Source organism: Miniopterus natalensis, chromosome 3, assembly GCF_054644295.1.
Source record: "Miniopterus natalensis isolate mMinNat1 chromosome 3, mMinNat1.hap1, whole genome shotgun sequence".
Lineage (NCBI taxonomy): Eukaryota > Metazoa > Chordata > Mammalia > Chiroptera > Miniopteridae > Miniopterus > Miniopterus natalensis.
In genome coordinates this window covers 68,754,563-68,770,065 of record NC_142083.1, presented here as the reverse complement: position 1 = coordinate 68,770,065, position 15,503 = coordinate 68,754,563, and the positions used below count along the sequence as shown (strand labels likewise).

At 33.3% G+C, this 15,503-nt stretch overlaps 1 protein-coding gene across 10 annotated transcripts in view; it reads right to left on the bottom strand.

Moving 5' to 3' along the window:
* CSNK1G3 (casein kinase 1 gamma 3) overlaps nucleotides 1-15,503 on the bottom strand; it is an 84,923-nt gene that overhangs the window by 35,780 nt on the left and 33,640 nt on the right. For all 10 annotated transcript variants that reach the window (XM_087815518.1, XM_087815522.1, XM_087815520.1 and 7 more), the window contains exons 4-5: nucleotides 13,898-13,967; nucleotides 291-439 (exon numbers count right to left, since the gene is read on the bottom strand). In XM_087815518.1, coding sequence (XP_087671644.1) covers nucleotides 291-439; nucleotides 13,898-13,967 — 219 coding nt within the window. The remainder of the gene's footprint in view (nucleotides 1-290; nucleotides 440-13,897; nucleotides 13,968-15,503) is intronic.

Genomic DNA, 15,503 nt, shown 5'->3' with positions numbered 1-15,503 from the left:
CTTTTCTAAGTATTCATCTTCTAAATGAAAAGTGCTGGAAACAACTTAATCTCAAACTGAGCGTTACAATCTTAAAGCAATAAAATATTAATTCTCTCATAAAAATATACCTGATTCTGTTATTTTGTTATATGCATCCTAAAAAGACAATAATATGAAAGCAGAAACATTTTTATTCAGTTGAATGTGCTGCAAGATAATGTAGCAACTCTTGAAACTTTTAATATAAATTTGTGACTAAAGAACCACACAATTGTTCAAACAACTTCACATCACCCTGCTTTACTTACCAGTTGGATAGCTATCATGAGAACTGTTTTAAGAGAAAATGTTCGGTCACACAAATCAAACAAATCTTCCAAACTAGGTCCCAGCAGTTCCAGCACCATAGCATTGTATTTACCACAAGGGCCAAAATAGTAAACTTGAGGTATACCATCTGGGGAAAAAGAAAAAAGGATTTTTAATAATTTCCTCATCTTCAATATCAAACTATTCTTCCTAGAAAATTCAGTAAGTGTTTGTTTGTTTTTAATTTTGTAGTTTTAAGAACTACAGGAGTAGCTTTACATTTACCATACGTACAATAAACTTTTCCTGACCCAGCCTTCTCCTACTGAACAGTGTAGCCCGGTTACACCTCTACAGCAGCTGCATGATTTAACTACATTACAAACAGTACTTCATTGTTGGTCTCTACCACCTCATCAAAGACAGGAACTGGGCATTTTAGCCTTATATTTCCATGACCTAGAGAAATGCTTGGCACATAGGAAAGATCTGATTTTCACTGAACAAAGGAGTCACTGTTCTCTTTAATAACCCTGTGGTAGGCATAATGCCAAGATCAGCCTCCAAGATTCCCATCCTCTGGTGTACACACCCTGTATAATCTCCCGTTAAGTGTGGGCAAAATTCCCAGATTTCACTTTTGTGATTAGGTTCTGTTATATGGCAAAGGCGATGTGGTTAATACCCCTATCAGTGGACTTTAAATTAATCAAGACAGTAGTCCGGTGGGCCCGACCTCATCAGGTAAGCTCTTTAAAAAGAGGGTCTAGAGTCAGAGACATTCAGATTCAAAGCAGCAGAGCTTTCCTGCTGGCCTTAAAGAAGCAAACTGACATGTTGTAGAGAATGTCGCATGCCAAAATGGTGGGCAGGCTCCAGGAACTGAAGAACTTGGTCCCACAGCCATGAAGAACTGAATTCTGATAACCGGTGAGCTAGGAAGAGGGCTGAGACACAGGTGAGACTGCAGCCTGGCAGGACGCTCAACAGAGGACCCAGCTAAGCCAGCCTGGGCTCCTGACCCACGGAAATTGGGAGATAATAAAATCCCCTGTTCTGTGCCACCAATAATTCATTACTCAAAAATACAAACTAATCAAACGCCAAATATAAAGTCTAACTGCACAGAAATCATCTGCATTTTACTTTTAAAACTAAAAGACTCCCAATAAACAAACATAAATAGGTGATCGATTTATATCTTAAAATTACATTTATCTATTTATTCATTATGAGGAAATGAACTCCTCCCATCTTAATGTCTCAGTTTTACTTACAAGTGGTTTAGGGTTTTTTTAGAAGGGGAAAAAAATCTTTCATTCTCATTCCTTTTAAAATAAAGTTTGGGGAATATAACTTTATTCTTGTTGTTTACTCTATCATTTTCAATATTATTTATTGCAGGAGCATAACAGAAAACATTAAACTAGAAGCCAGGACAACTAGCTTCTTAGTCTGTCCTAAAATTAACCATTCGACTTCTCAAGTAGGCTTGCACTGGCTTATCTATAGTATTACTAGTTTGGATAAGACCAGTTTTTCTCAAAAGTGAATATGAGTGAGGCAGCAGAACATCAGAAGATAAAGAGGGAAGACAACATAGTCATCACAGGGCTAAGGGGAGGGGCCCAAGTTCAAATTGCACACATGGCTTCCTCCCCAGAAACAGAGATTCTCATACACCCCACGTGTATATGTCAGCACCTCCATATCTCTCTCTCTCACATACACACACACACACTTTCCCTTGCCACTGGGAATCACTACTTTAGTGTGAGCAACTCTTACCAGAGCCACTCTTATCATATGTGTGTCATCTACCCCTCACATGTGTAAAAGTGGATGAGAGGCTCACTAAAGTTTATTCCAACTCTGAAATACTGTTTTTACTATGCTATATACATTAAAAGCCTAAGGCAGCAATTAAGACTTATCAACAGCCCTCAGTTACTAAGCTTTTAAAATTATTTCTACAAGGACTTTTTCCCTCTCTATACCATGGAAAGTTTTTATAAATTTTAGCAATCTCTAGTAACTCATTTCCACTTTTTAGTTTGTTGCTTTCAATCTGGGTGCAAGGAAACCAGATCATTAAGCTTGTTAGAACTATACAGAGAATAAAAATAAACAGGTTTTGAACTTCTTCAATGGAGGGACTGTCAAAGGGCTTTCTATTTCCAAGTTACCATCTATATTTCTAGTAGTTAAAGTTGTTGTGAAATGATCACTGAATAAAGTAGCAATATATTTTGTTTTATTAAATGACTAACTTTTTTCAAATGTTTACAAAGATTTCCAGAAATGGAAAACCACTTAAGAAATTTAAGTCTTAATTAACTCAAAGAATGCTTTTTGAGAATCTACTATATCTTTTCAGGACTGGGCTGGACATTGAGGATTAGGTGTGATCGAGATGCCATGATCAAGGATGATTTAACCCAGGAATGCAAGTTTAGGCTCACTCAGAAATCCACCAATGTCACTAACCATAATAACAGGATAAATATTAAAAAAATTAGATCATTTTAATAGGTGCTGAAAAAGCATCTGACTCAGCTCTTAGCAGATTTGGAACAGAAGGAAACTTCCTCAACCTGGTAAAGGGCATCTAAGAAAAACTCACAGCTAGCATCATTGCTTTCCATTTACAACTATGAACAAAAGAAGGAGGTCCACTTTCACCTCTTGTATTCATCAATGCAATGAAGAAGAAGAAAAAAAGGAAATACAAGGCACTCTCGAAAATTAACAAAAAATCTGTTAATTTAAGAAAAACTAAAATAAATACTTGTTCCTATTTATATTACCAAATATAAAATTCACACTTTCAAGTAAAAATTAGAATTTTGCAAAATTTATATCTAACAAGATGGACTTGACAGTTTCCCCAATACTTAAAGAAACAAACCCTTTCTGATGAAACTGTGATATTAACTATTACAATTTAAATTTGATAATGAAATGTGTCAGTATGTGAAACAACTTAGTGAACCAGTATTCTCCAAACCACCAATGCATATATTTACAAAACCATGCACAAGTAACTGCTCTATTCAGAGTACAATGTATTTTATTATAAGAGAGAACAGGAAACTTTTTTTCATATGGTTTCTAGCTCTACATTGCAACTGACCTTTAAGAAACCACCACTTGTCAAGCTTTGGTGTAGTATCAAAAGGATATTCATAATTTAAAAGTTAACTTATTAATCAAGGTTTACAAAGCTGTGAGTTAAAACCTTATTGGTGAGAATATGAACTGGTACATTTTTGGAGGAAAACTGCCCTATCCTTTTCAAAGTAAGCAAAAGTAGGCATACAGTGATGCTAAAGCTGCACTGCTTCAACAGTAAAACACAACAACAATAATAGGGAACTACCTAAACACCCACCAACCCTGGACTAATTAGGCAAATTATGCCACACCCATTTTGGAAGCACAGGTGATTTCTACTTTCTCTTTTATATTTTTTAAACTTTTCCAAATTGTTCTGAAAAACACATGCTGTTTATGCATTCAGGAATAAAATGCACATTTTAAAAATTCTTTTGGGACCTCAAAGAAAAACTTGAATTAGAAAAAGATTTAGACCACATATATTTAATCCATGCATTAACTGTAACTGAGCTAGTATTTCTCAAACACTCTCCCTAATATTCAGTTATATAGCCTTACCTCTACTCTTAACTATTAACTTCATTTTGGAGTTCCTAGGAACAAAACAAAGTATACTATTCAGACTCCATAATGTACGTCTGGCTTCCTCTTTTCCCACCATATCTCCCTAACAAAAAGAATAAACAGATCCATTCCAAGGCCCAGATTTATTCTGCCTCACTTGGTTTGAACACTTCTAAGGTTGCATTTCAAAAAATTTCTACCCTAGTTCTGCCATCCAAGTTGTCAAACTTTTCTTTTTATCCAACTTTCAAGTCTTCTCTTTTCAAACTATCTCTATTAATAAGCATGGCCCGAATTTATATATTCACACAGAATTTCTCATAACTAAGGGAAGGTATACATAAGTAAATATACTCTGTTCTGCTTCATGTACGCCAACTCTTTGTTGGGAGGAGAGTGTGTACCTAACACGTACATTCAATCAAGTGATATACATACCATATCTTTGGGTTTCTAAAATAACACCATGAAAAAGATCAGCAAAGGGACAAAAATAAACTACTTCAATTTACTCCAAAATCTCCTTTCTTTAATGGTTTCAAAGTGTCTCAAAACTATGTATCTCTACCTTATCCAAGATGGCTAAATTCCATAAACATTACATTTCAGTGAGTAAATGAAACATCGAGTCTCCAATATGAATGTAAATACCTCAGCTTTATCATGTAACATAATTTTATCTTAAAATATGACTCAGTACAAATCTTTGGTGAAAAAAAGATGACCTAGTTCTGAATGGCTCCTTGAGATACATACTGTTTTGTGAGTCAATGAATATGCAAACTTCCTAGATAACAATTAATAATGTATTTCAACACAAATTTTATGTTATTGAGATACAGAATCGTGAGTTATAAATTTTTTTAAATCGAGAATGCAAAGCAAACACTATAAAGACCAATAGAATTTCACTTCCAAGCAAACAAGCATTAAGCAAACAAGTTAAATGGTTAAGAGCTAGGGAAGTTTGCAACAAACAGGGGCTAGGGAGTATGCTAAGTAAAAACAAAACCAAACCACCACAGCAATATAAATATGGTAGTTAAGACAACAAGGAAGAGTGTTTTAGAAGTGGGCGAGGTGAGGGAAAAGGGGTAACAGAGAAAGGCTCAGAAAGAAGGCTTAGAAGGAAGAGTAATGAAGGTATTAAGTTACTAGCTATGCCTCTTGATCAAAGTATTTGGCTACTGAATTGCATGGATGCAATCCAACTCATGGGCAAAAAAAAGCTTTTGTATTTGTTCTTATATCCAGTGAATTTTCAACTATAAACTTTTACTCCACCCAATTCCTATTATTCTAAAATTATTTTTGAAACTACTATAAAAAGCCACCCATTGTGAATTCATCAAAGTTCTGATAATTTTCAACATCAGTATTTTTCAGGGATGCTTATTAGGATCTCTAATTTTCAAGATAAGTTTCTGTGGATTTTTTCCCCAAGCAAAGCTCCAGGATGAGCAAGAATACAAAAATCACATATTTGAAAATACAATATTATACTTATTCTGCCCAAATTAATTTTACTAAACATTTCATTTTGTATTTCAGCATCCCATTAAGTGACAAAACAACATTAATTAATTTACATCAAAAAACAACATTAGGAGGTCGAACACTCTTAAAGAGTGCTTAGTACTTTGTGTCAGGTATTGAAGTACTTCAGTTCCTTATAAGTAGGTGAGAGTTAAGCATATCATTAAAAGAAATAATATCATGATGTTTCTTTCCATTTTCAGGTTCAGCAGTATTCATATAGGAGAGATTGGAACAAAAGAATTAATATTCTTGTTAGGATATTTAAATTTTACAGATCTAGTTAAGAAAATCTGAAATCTGATTACAATTACTAAGTACAGAATTATCACATAGGCTATGTTCTTTTCCAAGGCAGTTTTACTTTAAGGCATTCTTAACCTTTAGCACAAATGCTTATACTCCTAGTTCAGCAGTTCTCAATATGGTCTGGAGATACTTGGGGACAGAGGTGAATGGTCCATGAGACCCTTTCGGGAGGTAAGGGACATCAAATTATTTTTATAACAACACTAAGAAGTTATTTACCTTTTTAACTCTGCTCTCTGACAAGTGAATTGTCAAGTATTCCAGAGTCTACATGATGTGATCTGGCAATGGACTGAATGAATGCAGAAGAAGATATGAGAACCTAGCTGTTCTTTCTTAAGCCAGACATTAAAGAGATGTCCAAAATATGTAAAACAAAGCCACTTTTCTTACATTTTTAAAAAATTTAGAATATATAGTCAGTTGTGATTTTAAGATACTATTTTTTAATGAATTAATGTAGCACTATTTTTATATTTCTTTTTTTATTTCTCAAATGGTAACTATCAATAGCTGTAACCCACAACAAGAGAAGTCCTCTGGGATCCTCAAAGGGTTTTAAGAGTATAAAAGGATGCTGAGACCCAAAAATTTGAGAATTGTTGTCTTAGCTGAATAGTAAGCTCTGATAAAAATAGGTGCAGTAAGTTCTGGACTTGGTAACAGTTACTCCATTAAAATACCATGGCACCCACATATAGTAGTAAAATTCTACCAATTAATCTCAAATAAAAGGAATAAAGCCACCCCACTGTAAAAAAGAAGCAATTTAGTCCTTTCTGTGATAATTCTATTTATATATTTAGAAATTATTCTTACTGTTAAAGAACATTAAAAATATCACAAGTAGTTATTCTTTATTATATCAAATATTCAATGAATATCATGTGAATATTATATCATATTATATTATTCATTATTCAGTTATCCTCTTTGGGCCTAAATAATTAAGAAAAAAATGGATTCTATCATTTTTACCCCCAAGCTTCAAGATTACAAACCTTTTCTTCTCACAATATGCTACTTTATATTTAAATCTAAAATAAAAATGAAATATAAAATCGATATATTGTTTTTATGGCTTTTTGCATTTTTTCTTTTTACTATAAAATAGGAAATTACAAAAAGTGATGCAAAATTATATAAAATTAAATCTTTCATCTCCATTTAGTCATAGCCTATTAAAAAAGCATGGTTCTTTTTTGTTTTTAAGATTCTTATGTGATTAATTAATCACTAAAAATACTATAATTACCACATAACATACAACTATCCTAATACTTGCACCATATAAACCAAATGAATTTATTGAAAGAATACATAACATACATTCTTTGAATGTACACATTTTCCAAAAACTATAACTTTAACAGAAAAACTTTGTATACTTCCATCTACCAGTACCAATGCACATATATATTCACATATAAATTAGTAAAAGTTTAGCAATGCATAACTTATAGAAATTCTCATACAGAAGAGTCCTCTATAAAGAATTAGAAGTATTACATATACTTAAGATGTCCTCTACAAGCAATTAAGCTAAGACAGAAAAGAGAACCCTAAGAATCTGTTACATGAACTGTTGGTCATCTAGGCTGAGATTAAGTTTTAACTAACCACCTACTCACATAGTATTCTTCATTATTTTTGTTGATACCAAAATACAGTAGGTAATAGTTTATTCACTTAATTTTCACGGTTTTTACAATATTTTATTTCCGTTTTCTCAAACAGACAGTTCTACATAAGAGCAGAATTTCTTAAATTTGTTAAGACATGATCAGAGAAAAGTCTAATCTAGCAACTCAGTGAACAAAAGGAATCTTGGATATTACTGCATGTGTACACCCATGTTTAAAAGGCTAATATTATTACATACAACCTTTCTCAACAGTGAATAGTATGAGAAAATTTCCATCCTTTATGGAATCACCAACACTCATTTAGCTAGCAGACAGAGCTAAATAATATTGAAAAGAATGTGAAAATGAAGGCATCTATAAACCAGAGCAAAACACACAGGGAACACATAAATCCTGACTTTTTAACAAGGCACAAACTAAGAAGGCAGAGGAGTCATTATAAAGGAGGAAGAGAAGCTCTTTTAACAGCTCTTAGAAGGCAATACTATACAGAAGTATAATTTTAGAAATAGCCACTGCTGCAATTATCAAATTACATATTGTTTAGAACATCAGAGTTCAAGGGACATAAAAAGTCAAGCCACTCATTGGAGAAACAATGATATAAAAATGCATGGTTTCAAATATATATTTAATATCATTTCTATAATTAGATATTTGCCATGAACAGTAATTTATGACAGAAAAGATTATTTTACTTCCTTTGATAAGTAATGATTTATGAAAGAAAAAAGTTATTTTACTTTCTGTGATTAAGATATAAGCTTGATAAAGAAATTCCAAGAAATAAGTAATTACAAAGTTCCCTCCAGTATCAGCTATTTAAAACCATATGATGTCAGGGAAATAATTTAACATAAGACGCATTAATCAGAATTACATGTCTTCAAAAAAAATTTCCCCAGAAATTTCAAAATATGCTCTAAGCAGTTTCTTAAAGTATCAACAATTCAACTAAACTTTTTTCAAGTAAATAAAAAACTGAATTTTAAAAATTAAAACCTATCCTACTCTGCAAAGTGATTATTTTTAGATGACTGAATTATATAGTTAATTAAATTACCATTTGCAAATCTCCTTGCCTTACCATTTCCATTAATTTAAAAAATATTACTGATTTTTTTCCCTCCTAGTATTTCTAGATCTCTAAAATCAGAAATTAAATTTATCTAATCAATGAATAATAAAAATTAAATTAAATTAATTTTTTTGAAATTGTATGGCTGTTTCTTGGTCAGAAATAAACTCAAAATGTAATAATAATAATTTTGTAAAATATTAAAGTATCAAACTTTAAACATATAATCACAGAAGTGAAAAAGCTATAGGAAATTTTAGAGATTTTATATCACAAATTTACATCTAATAAAACTATTATTCTCATTTTAAAAATTATTACTTCAATCATTTATAAAGGACCTACAATTTTATTGACCATTCTTCTCAGTTTCAAGGATAAAAAGATGAATATAGCCTGGCCGTGCGTGGCTCAGCAGTTGAGCGTTGGCCTAGGATCAAGAAGATCGAGGTTCGATTCCTGGTCAAGGCCATGCCCTGGCTGCGGGTTCGATCCCCAGCTGGGGGCATGCAGGAAGCAGCCAATCAATTACTCTCTCATCCTTGATGTTTCTATCTCTCTCTCTCTCTCTTTCTTTCCCTCTCTCTCTCCAAAATCAATAAAGATATATTTAAATAAAGAATACATTACTTCAGTATCCTCAAAGAGTTCAAATTTTAGTGGAAGGAGACAGATATAAACAAATAATATAATATTAAATGATATAAAAAAAATAAAGATACTTTCAAAATATTTTCAGGTCAACGAAGAAGCTTTTCTGGAGAGAAACTAATAGATGTCAGAAAATGCATTGCAGAAGAGGTGACGTTTCACTGGGGCCTGAAGAAAGAAGGAATTCATTGAGAAAGACATTCTAGAAAAAAGAATACAGACATATGAAAATAATAAGATCTATTCAAGGAACAGTAAGTTTAGTGTAACTAAAAAGTGAGTCAGTAGAAAGAGAAAGAAATTTGGACTTTAAACCCTTTATGAAGAATTGAATGTAAGAGGAGGTGACATGCACAACAGGAGGCCCAATTCAAAGAAAAGTGACAAGGAGGCTGGAAGAAGAGAAAACTGACAGAAAGTCAAAATCAAAGGTGACTAACATTTTCAGCATTAATGAGTGTGCAGGTAATGGAACAAGATAACCCGGAGGAGAAAACAGGTCTTTTGGAAGAGAGAAAAAAAATCATTGGAAAAATAAGTAGAAAAGAAGGTAGGGAGCATAATTCTAGGTATATTAGAATTTCTGATTCCAGTAGGACATACGTGTATAACTAGATTTTAAGAATAGAGACAGGAGATAAAGCATTGTAAGCTATCTTTATATAGATAGTAATTTCACCCTTTCCTTCCTTCCTCCTGCTACAAAATATCCAGGATCATAAAGATGAAAGCCACGTACTAAAAATAGGAGTGGGAAGTCAGAGCCTGATTCCTTACTTCTGAGTAGCTATCTCAGCCTTCCACTGTCCACCTCAGAACTCCTTGCTTCTTTTTCCTCACACAACACTCAGTTACTTGTTTAAGCTACTGCTGTCATGGTTTATGTTACCGACAGTCAAATTCATTCCTATGCACTGGTCAGCATAGTTCTGCCTGTTCCTCTTCTCTTGTCATTCTCTCTATTTCCCCTGGGAGATCTCATCCATTCCCTTAGCTTGAAAAACCACCTATGTGCTGATGATGCCCAAATCTAGATCTTCAGTTTATTCAATAAATGCTGAGTGGATGTGACGAAACAAGGCTATTCAATACATGAAATTTTTGCTATCACAGAAAGTGATAATGGTATAAAACAATATTCCAATCCTATGGAAAGCTAAGTAATATAAAGAACCAGACCCTCATAGTCACACTGCAGTAAAGTTGTACAGTCCTACTGTATGTATATAACAGTTCCAGTGAATAAAATAAGAGAGAAAAGAGGGCTATTGTCAGGAAAGTTAAAGAAAAAGTGAAGACGTGGACTTACAGAAGTATCAAAACCCACAAAGGTAGAACTATATAAATTGTGTATTTTTCAAAAACATCTCATTAAATAAATGAAAATAAATCCATTTTTAATTTATGTTTTCACTGTAGTAAAATATACATTATATAAAATTATCATTTTAACAATTTTTAAGTGTACAGTTCAGTGGCATTAGGTATATTCGCATTGTTGTGCACCCATCACCACTATCCATCCCATTAAACAATTATTTCCCATTCACCTCTCCCCTCAATCCCTGGCAAACACTATCCTGCTTTCTATCTCTATGAATCTGACTATTTTGGGTACCTGAAATAAGGAGAATCACAGAGTATTTGTCCTTTTGTGATTAGCTCATTTCATTTAGCATAATGTCCTAAAGGTTCATCTATATCATACTATTGTGTCAGAATTCCTTCCTTTTTCTAAGGCTGAATAATATTCCATTGTATATATACCACACTTGGTTTATCCATTCATCCATCAGTGGTCACTTGGTTTGTTTCGACCTCTTGGCTACAGCAAATAATGCAGCTATGAATGTGAATGTACAATTATCTGCCTGAGTCAGTCCCTGCAAGTGAAATTGCTGGGTCAAGTAATAATTCTACATTTAAGTTTTTGAGAAACTGTTAAACTCTTTTCCATAGCAGCTGCACCATTTTACATTCCCACCAGCGACGCATAAGAATTCCAATTTTTACACATTCACACCAACACCTGTTAACTGATTTCTGGTTTGTTTTTCATTTGTTTGATAATAGTGATTTTAATGAATGTGAAGTGGTATGTTTTTGTGGTTTTGATTTACATTTCCCTAATGATTAGTGATATTGAGCATCTCTTCATGTGCTTATTAACCACTTGTATAGCTTCCTTGGAGAAATGTCTATTCAAGTCCTTTGCCCATTTTTGAATTGGATTATTTATATTTTGAGTTGAGTTTTAGGAATTCTTTATATATTCTGGATATTGATTAAATATATCTATTTTTAAAGAAAACACTAGGAAGCAAGTTGCTACTTTAATGATACTTAAAATATGGTAAGAGAACTGTAGGTTAAATTATATTAAATGGCCCATTTTTTATTCAGAGCAGTATGAAAATATAATCCTTTCAAATATCAATTCCAAAATCAAATTATTTTAAAGTCAGCAGTCTTTCCTCAAACTCTCTTGCTTTTCCACAAAGCTCAACATGGGTACTCAAAAATGTTTTTAAAATTCATTACTGATACAACACTAACAAGTAACCACAATTCACATGATTCATATGAAATACTCAAAAATATACACACTTGTCAGTGTTTCAGAGTCACCACAATGCACACCTTCAGACAATGCCATTCATATTCAGTCTATGTAAATGCTATGCCATGGAGAACAGGGGAGCACCCTAAATAGACTACTCTATAAATGGTGGTCCCTGGAGTTGTGCTGTGCAACACTGCAACCTTATGGCACTCAAGTAGTAAAAAAATGTATGTTTAATTTTTAAAGTTAAAAAAGGCAAAGAATAACAAAAGTCAGTGCACCTTTGGAATTCAATTCACTGACTTATTCATTCTTAACCAATTTAAGTATTCATTCCTATTTTTCCAAATGATAGTTTTACTACTTAAGTAGATAGAGCTGTTGCCTTTATCTCCCAGCATACAATCTTCCTTCTTCTGATAACAGCTCAGTTTCCCAGTAGGCAACTACCTCTCCCCATTCACAGTCCTTGTTTCAGGTAGCTCTTGGGATAAGCACAGGATCTAAATCTAGGCAATCAAATTCAGAGCGATTAAATCAAGGAAAGGCATGGGACACAAAATAAGACAGTAAGATTCAGTCCTAGAACTTTTGCTGGATTTTGGGGGAAAGAGGTGTTTTTATAATTGCTAAAGTATTGGTAACCACCTTTGCCATCTCATAAGGTGCTAATTGAGCGCGCGCGCACACACACACACACTACAAAACAGCAGAGCACAGAGACAAATTTAAGACTGTCCTGATGATAGCATTTGAAGTCCTACATACATCTTACATACAAGTCCTTTCCTTAAATTTCTAGTATGTGAGCCAATAAACTTTTTTTCCACTTAGCTTTTTAGGGCTTTCTGTCACTTGCTAGTCCTAATATGTATGGTTTCACATATAATTAGTTTTATCCCCCTATCTTTAAATCTCTGTTGTCAGTGATAATTTTGATAACTCCTGGAGGCCTGTCTGCATTATAAGAAACTTATAATAATAAAAACATTAATAGACAAGATGTCAACTTACTGGCCCCACACTGACTACTCATTTGGAAAGTATGAGAATGCAAAAGAATGTAAAATTGGTAATGTATTAAGACATAGACAACTCTACCAACTAGAATGTAAGCATGCACTTACAAGAAGACACATGAAAAAAATTCTATTTTATTAAATCTCAGGAAACAAAACATCCCTACCTAGTAAGAAACTGTACGTATAAAGTCATTACAGTTAGTAGAGTAAGAGTGAACAAAAAAAGTAGTGAGAACTTTTAACATAAAGGAAATGCAACATACAATAGGAAATTTTCTCATTAGTTTTTTCCAATGGCACATCCATTCTCACCTAGATTTAGAGTTTATATAAAAGCATATGTTTATTGGTTTTCTACAGCACTGTAATTACCACATACTTGCGGCTCAAAAAAATAAAAAAATTATTTTCTTACACTTCTGCAGGCCAGAAATCAGTTTCACTAGGTTGAATCAAGGTGTGGGCAGGGTTATACTCCCTCTGGAGGTTCTAATAGAGAATCCAGAAGCTTCTTCTAGTGGGTGCCAGCATTCCTTGGCTTATGGCTATATCACTCCAATTTCTCAATTTCTGCCTCTGTAGCCACTTCGCTTTCTTCTCTGCTGTGTATGTAAAATGTCCCTCTGCCTCTTTTTCCCAAGGACATTTGTGACTATATTTAGACCCACCCAGATAATCCAGAATAATCTCCTCATCTCAAGATCCTTAACTTAACAATATCTGCAAAGTCTTTGCTCTAAGGTAACATTTATAGGTTCCAGGGATTATGGCATGAATATATTTTACGTGGCCATTTTTCAGCATACAAAAAATGTCATAAGTCATTTCAACAAATACATATTAATAAAAAGTCTAAAAATATGGAAGCTATATGCATCTTATATTCCCAAATTAAATTTTTTCACAACGTTCTCTACTCATATTAGTACCAACACAAAAAACTCCAAAAATGTCCTATTTAAAATAAAAAAGGGAACATTAAGACTCCAGTAAGAAAATGTCTAGCGAGTATAGCCTTAAGAAGTGACTCACTTTAAATTTAAATACTATTCTTTGAAACCAAAGAGTTATCATGACAATTCATTTTATTACAAATTTAAAATTTAATATAAGACTTTACCTCCAGATCCTAACTGCTTGTAGAATCTATATTCCAAATGTAGCTGTGGTGCTCTGGATTTCATGGGTTCCTAATTAAAAAACAATAACAAGATATTAAAAGATCATTAGGCCCCAATTTCCAAATGTTATAAATGTTGGTGTCAATTCTTATAATGTAATATTTTATTAGACACCTCTGTCTCTCTAAGGTTAGATCAACTGTACATTTATTTCAATGTAAAATAAATTAATGCCAAAAACATACATAAGATTAAGTGGCTATTAGGTCAAGCATTAGGGAAATTTATGTTTTACTCTTTGTGAAGAAAAGTATAGTCTGAACCTTCATGACTAGAATGGTGACCCTTACTCTATTTCTCTTGTTCCCAAGAATTCACCTCTGAACTGTATATTTCTTATGTAAAAGTTCTAGTTAAAGTGAAGTCATAGAAAGTTAGAAAGAACAAACATGAAGATAAAAATTTTGACAGTAACTATATTTTTTAAAAATTTTAGTTGGGATATAGCTTACAATAAAACATACAGTTCATAAGCATTTGGTCCATGAGCTTTGTTAACTGTATATACCCCAGCAACTATCACATCAAAAACCTTTAAAACACCATTCAATGTCCAGATCCTAGACCACTGGCGTAGAACATGGAAAAAGGAAGAATCCCAAAGAAACAAAAGTCAGCAATGCCCATTCAAACACTGTCCAGACCCTGCATCCTGAGCCTCCCCATTGTGATTCATGCAAACTAACTCCTCCAGTCCTGATTTCATGCACATAAGGGAAGCTTGTCATTTTAACTTGGCTTTCTATGTAGATCAGCCTATAAAAAGAAAACATATCATTTATACTGATTTGGGCATTCTGAACCTGTAATAGTAAACTACTTTATTATAAAATTAGAATTAACTCTTCCTAAGTATTTCTGAGAGCTTGCCTGATTGCGTGAATTAAGTAAATCTGTATCTGATTAGCAGTGATGATCTTAATGCGATGACCTAACCAGATTTTCTGACATAAAGCCAAGGACCAGACCTTAAAACTAAGGTGAACTCCTCTAGGTACATGCCAATCCAAACCCACATGTCAGCCAGCCAGTCTTGTTGGCACCACAACCCTGCTGTACATCTTATTTCCCAGTCAAAATAAACATTTATTGCAGTGAACTTGGCCTATACTCACACATATACTTAAAATTAAGTAGTACAGTTTTCTAGCTCATCCCAAAAGATTTTCTATTTCTCCAATTTACTTCTTTCTCTAATCATCACTTCACATTACCTTAATACAGTGGTTATATTGGCAGGCACAATGACTGAGAATGGCAGGCAGACTGGAAAAACCAAGCCATGCTTAACCTCATGGAAACCTGGCTGGCAATCCAGTTTGAAAACTTGTGCCAAAAAAAGTTATGTCTTATAAAAATTCCCAGATCCCAACTCTTCTAAAAAAGAGATGCCTTATAGCTGTCATACTGGGTACATTTAGGAATTCAGGACAATTCCTTGGGAGTTTGCTTTCCTTGCTATCCTCCACCCACATCAAGCATTTCTGATTCTCTGAAGGTCAAGCAATAGCCAGTTTTACCATATATAAAATATCAATTGAAGAA